The 6,416-nt window shown below is 40.8% G+C and overlaps 1 protein-coding gene across 1 annotated transcript in view; it reads right to left on the bottom strand.

Annotated features, from left to right (window-relative positions):
* Window positions 1-473: 473 nt before the first annotated feature.
* Window positions 474-6,416, bottom strand: part of ARFGEF2 (ARF guanine nucleotide exchange factor 2) — an 86,912-nt gene continuing 80,969 nt past the window's right edge. Inside the window, exons 36-39 of the mRNA XM_090286534.1 lie at window positions 5,477-5,645; window positions 3,786-3,924; window positions 1,653-1,770; window positions 474-1,098 (exon numbers count right to left, since the gene is read on the bottom strand). Of these exons, the coding sequence (XP_090142660.1) occupies window positions 922-1,098; window positions 1,653-1,770; window positions 3,786-3,924; window positions 5,477-5,645 (603 nt within the window). The 3' untranslated portion in view covers window positions 474-921. The remainder of the gene's footprint in view (window positions 1,099-1,652; window positions 1,771-3,785; window positions 3,925-5,476; window positions 5,646-6,416) is intronic.

The following is a 6,416-nucleotide window of genomic DNA, read 5'->3' as shown; positions in this document are numbered from 1 at the left end:
AAAATGAAAGGTTTACTCAAATATAAATTAACTCCATTAAATTACTACTTCCTTTTTGTTACTACTTCATATATTAGATTTCAGGGGGTGTGAGATGGACAATGTATTCTGGAAATTTCAATTTAATACCCATCCACAAATACTTACTCCAAGGAAGGCTAGTCGTCCTCATTAAATTCTTTTTCCTGAAGACTTTTTCTCCTCAAGTTCCTAAAACGGAGAGTCAGGAGGCACTACCTTTTCTTTAACCCTGCAAGCTCTTACTTCTAACTGAATTACTAAATCTGCCTTCAATCAAATCTTCAATACTATATTTTTGTTAAATACTTTAAAAATCACTCAGACGTACACAAAACGGGGAGAAGAACCCTTCTGTCCCCTACCTGTCCCCAAACTAAGCTAACTACAGCTGACCCACAACTGACAAAAACACCCAAACTTCTGGAACACACTCAAACAACAAAAGCCCAGCATGTTTTAGGTGGCACTTAGCCATTACAAGAAATTTTATTAACAGACTCTCTAAGCATCATGAACCTATACAGCTACGTTCAGTATTTTCAAGGAGAGCGACTTCCTCTGACGCGACTTTCCCAGCCGGTCACGGGACTTTCCCGGGAAAGGACGGCACGTGCAGCGACAGGTCCGACAGCCAGTTCAAGCAGTAAAACGGAATGACAGAGATGAGACAGACTCCCCACCTCCTGTGTTAACTGGTTTGTGATCGCTGCCTTTGGTACCACGCGCCTTCGTCAGGGACCCTGACGGGACCAGGGCAGAGGCCATCTTCACCCAGCCTGTTGGGAGCTCCAAGATGCCAACTCCGTGTTTCTACGACCTGCCCCTTCAGGAGACGTGCCGGGCAGAGGTGGCGTGGTGAACCTTCTGCAGAGAAGCAGCAGGGCCCCACGGGGGCCAGGGCTACCACGTGGGCGACAGGGTCCCTGGAACGCGCGATGGCTCCTCCGGAATCCATATCTTAAACACAACACCTATCCGTAGGAAGAACTTCCGCAGAACTGCCCGAAGCTCAGGAATCAGGTCAAACTGCATAATTTCACACAAGTAGGGGTAGTACTTTGAAGCATGTGCTTTGAACTTGAGATGGGAGAGAAAGAGAGAGAGAAAGTTAGATATGGAACTCTTCCTTGGTAATAGTTTTCCAAAAGCATTCATCTCATCCTGGAACTAAGTTCTTACAATATTGGTTTTATTTTTGCCATTAGAAAGTTGGTACAAAAAAACTGCCAATTAAAACTTCATTATATTTAACACCAAGCACAAATTATATGGGGATGGCCTTGCTACCAAAGTCAACTTTAATTTTAGTAACGCCAGTTCCCAGTTCTAACCCACTGCTCTTTGGTCTCAGCCCTCTTCCAACACAGCCACACCGAAAACCGCCATGGCTGCCGGTCAGCAAAAGGCCTGGTTTCAACTTCAGCCTTTCTCAGCTGCGGTTCTTTGAGAGAAAAAGCCCCAATAACCCAAGACATCCATTGTCTCTAATAAACTAACTTGTCTCCAGTGTATCTAGAATGGGGCTGATTATGTAACCATCCTTGGAAGAATTAAGAAAATAGTTACCTCGAACTGAGAAAAAAGCCAACCCAAACCTATGTCCTAGTGGAGACAACGGAGTTCGCTTATACCTTTTCATCGTTTATTTTGAGGGTTTTTGTTAGAAGTAACAGCAGGAGACTTGTCCAGGCCTCCCGATGGCTTTCAGAGTTCACCGTGATGAAATAGGCAAGAGCTTCACTGCACACGCTAGAAAAATCAGAGACAGGGGCACATGGGACAAAAGATCAACATCTCACATTCTACTGGAGTGGAGAACACTTTCTTCTCGCAATGAGTTTTACTGAGCGCCTGCTCTGGCTGCGCCATCTTGAGCAAATCACTGAGCCTCAGTTTCCTCAGCTATAAAATGGGGATAAATAACTGTACCGAACTCAAGGGGCTGTTATGAAGATTAAATGAACTAAGTATGTTAAATGTTGGCTGAGCTTAGACCTGGCACATAGCCAAGCTCAATCAGTACCAAAAAGCACAAGGCTTATGATCCATAGTTAATTATAACCTGCATTTCTCTTCTCATATCACATACAATTGCTAACTTTTTATTACTTTTTTAAAAGGTTTATTTTTGGAGAGAGGGAAAAGGAGGGAGAAAGAGAGGGACAGAAACATCGATGGGCTGCCTCCCACAGGCCCCCAGCCAGGGACCTGGCCCACAGCCCAGGCATAAGCCCCGAGTCAGCAACCCGCCAGTTCACAGGCTGGCGCCCAATCTACTGAGCACACCAGCCATGGCCGATTGCTCATTTTAAAAATATGTTATGCTGAAAAACTTACCATTTATGTACCTTTAGAGAAACTTTACATGACAATGTAGGAAATTCTCTTCTGGGTTTCACTTATGGTGAAATGAGCTACTGACATCCCCTTTAATTCCTTTTTCAATTTATGACTTATTAGTCATATATTCTCATTGCAAGACAGCTGAAGAGTGTATAAAAGTATAAAGGGGGAAAATACCCATAATTCTATTATCCTAAGGGACACACAACAATATTTTGGCATATTTCCTTCCAGCTTTTTTGGTCTCTGATTTAAAAAAAAAACACTGTCAAAATCATAAGTACATATAGTTTTACGTGCTTATTTTTTTGTGTCAAAATTTACCAATTTCCACATCAAGGAAAATTATTTTTTAAAACCTTAATTTTTAATGTCTGCATAACAGTATTCTATCACAGGTTATACCAAAATTTAATTTCACAGTTAAGTTGTTCCAATTTTTTTTCTCTTTATAAGTTGGCAATTAATATTATGTGTGGGAATCCTGGTTCCTATTTTTAAGATATTTTCTTAAATAGAGTCTGTAACAGTGGAATTACTGGCTCAAAGACACTGAGTGTTTCTAGGCTCCTGATGTATAATGCCACCTGATTTCCAGAAAGAACCTGACAATATACTCCCTACCAGCAGTAGAGGGAAGCTTATCACGCAGATGCACAGGAGCAGCAGTACATGTTACTGGTTCTAAATCCTACAGGTGTAAATGGAGGCTTCAGACAGCATCTTCCTCACAGTTGCCCAAGAAGCTGGGTGGCAAAAATCTACTTGGCTGTCTGGGGATCTCTCAATGGCATCCCACTGTCTCCCCATAACCAAAGTAAGTGCATTCTGGTATCTGTATGCTCTATCACATTCCTCTTGGAAAGAAAAATGATGGGATGTTAGGGATGACTTCATTCTAGGCCCGTTGACTCTGAGTTCAGAGTACTTTTCACCGCTCATGTTTCTTACCTAAGAAATTTAGAAATTAAAAGAAATGAGGCCCTGCCATCTTCAAGGCATTAAGAAACGTGAAACAGAAAAGTCACCAAAAAGGCCCCGGCCAGGTAGCTCTGTTGGTTAGAACGTAATCCCGACACACCAAGGTTGTGGGTTTGATCTCCAGTCAGGGCACACACCAGAAGCAACCAATGTATCAAAACAAATCGCTGTTTCTCTCTCTCTCTCAACTCACAAAATAAAATTACATTACATTTTAATGAATTAAGCATTGAGTTGTCTTTTATTAAATCTTATAATTAAATCGGAAAAAAATTAAGAAAAGAAAAAAGAAAAAAAGAAAAGTTACCAAAGAGAAGGAAAAAACACAAAGGAAAACAGTCTGAGAGGGCATCAGCGTGTAGGTACTTTACTCCTACCCTTTTCAATGCATCTGTGATATATTACAGATAAGAAATTTAATTGGAAACCAATTTTCTTACTTTAAAAGTCGCTGCTGTATTTCTTCCCAGGAATCCCTGCGGTTCTCATCGACATACATTCGAAATAGGATCCTCAGGCAACAGGCCAGGCTGCTGGTTTCTTGTTTTAGAAGATTGGGTTTAGACTTGCCCTTAAAGCCTAGAGATTAGAGAGTCACTGAAATTGTGTACACTTCTAGGTTAATGCTGAAAAATCATCTGGGAACCTACTCTAGCAACTTTTAAAAATACTCGAACAGCTCACATTCTTAATCCAGCCCCACTGTGATACCAGGCAAAGGCAGTCAGACAGCTCACCCTCGGAGTGAGAAACACTTCCTCCTCACTGCCCTGAGCTCGCCTCCCCTTAGACTCTCTGCTCACTGGCCGGGGAAGCCGTTCGTTTCAGCTTGTCGCTTGTGTAAAGGTTCTTAAGATTCTAGCTTGTTGCAAGATTTTTTTCCCCACAAAGCACACATAAGAACACATTTTCTTACACAAAGCAGTACTGTGCAAACACAGAGATGCATAAACCACTCTCATAGGCAAGACGTTATATAGCCAAAGACATAAAACATCTAGATACAGTGATCCCTCCCTTATCGCGGGTACCTACACGTTCTACACCCCCCACCCCTCGCGATAGGTGAAAATCCGTGAAGTAGGGACCTTACATTTATTTTAGTATTTATATATATTTTAAGGCTTTATAAACCCTTCCTACACACTTATAAACCGTTCCCAGTCCCTCATTAAGCTTTCCCACATTTTTATAAACACTACTTACGTTCTTAAACACATTCTACACTCTTAAACCTACGTAACTTTAAGAACATACATATACAGTACTGCAAAATCTCACGATATGGCAAAATGTCTGCGATAAATAATTAAATATAATATTTTTAAAAATCCCATGATACAGTTAGGCTGCGATAAGTGAACCGCGATATAGAGAGGGTCCCTCTCTATATTATATTTAACCATTTTTCGCGGATTTTTCGCTATATCGTGGGATTTTGCAGTACTGTATACGTATGTTGTTAAAGTTACGTAGGTTTAAGAGTGTAGAATAAATGTAAGGTTCCTACTTCGCGGGGGGTCTAGAATGTAATACCCGCAATAAGTGAGGGAATACTGTACTGTATTTTAAAGTCATAGAGAAAAATGAGATTTAAAAACCGTAGGTTAAAATAGGCATTTGGGAGTAAAATTAAAGTAATGGTAACGAGACAAAAAATATATAAACTATCACTTCTGTGCAAAGTTAAAAAAATGAGCCTCCCAACCATCACCCCAGGATTTATGTATATATATATTTTTTGTTGGGAGGGGGGCAATCCTTAAAAGCTTCAGATTAATGTATGAATGCTTTCTGCTTCTCCTAGACTACCACACTTACTATACCACCATATTTAACGACATAATTTTTATCTAATATAAAACTTTTTGATTTGCTATGTCAATTCAATTTCTAACTTTCAATTTGTTTTTTCATCAAAAGCTTACTGAGAATCTCCTGTGTGTGCCAGGCAATATTCCTGGTACTGGGGTAAAATCTACCCAGCGTTTTCTTTCTTTCTGCCTCAAGCATGAAAATACCCGGTCAGTTATTCCAGCTACATTTACAGCATCAGGACTCTCCCAAAGGCTCTAAGGTTTTAGGATGATGACCCCTGTGACCACCTGTTGTGTCTCCTATGTGTCCTTACCTGCTCGCCACAGGACAGTCCGTTGCTCGTAATTGGAATTGAAGGCTTTTGAGAATGAATGGGACTCCTGCAAGCAGTCCAACAGCTTGAAGAGGTGCTGGGAAGACATGCACTTATACATGCCCCGGTCCTCCGTCTCTATATGGATGTCTGCATCCAGGGTGTCTTGCTAGAGGGGGGAGGACAGAGAGCTAAGTAAAGAAGATGGACGGATTTTGGACATTGTGATTTTCAGATAAAGGCAGTCATAACTCTCTAAAAGTCTTCTTCTGTGTAAAACAGATTTCATTCCTCAACACTGAACTATTTTCCATTTAGACTCTGCTCTTTGGCTGGTGAGAGGCCATACTGAGCTCCCGTGTGCTGGGGGGCTTTGCTGGCCAGTTTCAGTTTTGTCAGTACTGCCTGCATGGCGTGAACAGAAGCGTGCATTTCTCCAATTATTTCACTACAGGATTGCACTGTCCTCTTTATTTTATAAAGCATTGGGAAAATGACAAAATCAAACTCTAATATTGTGATTGAAGGTCTCAAAACATACTCACTGAAGATAGATATTATTAAGCAAAGCCCATTTGGAATCTTTAGCTTTATCAAGTGACCAATGAATTTAAGTTCAACAACTGTGTTTTCAAATGTGAAGAAAAATAAATTCATAATAACATGTATGAAATGCTAGAATTTTTTAATTGAACATGCTGCCTGAAATGCGAGATCTAATCAGGGATTTTATATTTCTGGAGCCCTCTAGGAATGGGCCCCATCCTCCTTTCAAGCCAGAGTTACAAAAGGACAAAAGGGCGGAGTTTGTAATACCCTTCAAATTGATCTACAGAGTCAACATAATCCTTATCAAAATCCCAGCTGGCTTCTTTGCAGATTGACAAGCCGATCTTAAAGCCCATATGTAAATGCAAGTGACACAGCAGCAAAATATCTC

Source organism: Furipterus horrens, unplaced genomic scaffold (assembly GCF_987537825.1).
Source record: "Furipterus horrens unplaced genomic scaffold, mFurHor1.1.pri manual_scaffold_8, whole genome shotgun sequence".
In the NCBI taxonomy this organism is placed as follows: Eukaryota; Metazoa; Chordata; class Mammalia; order Chiroptera; family Furipteridae; genus Furipterus; species Furipterus horrens.
This window is presented reverse-complemented; position numbering and strand designations above follow the sequence as displayed.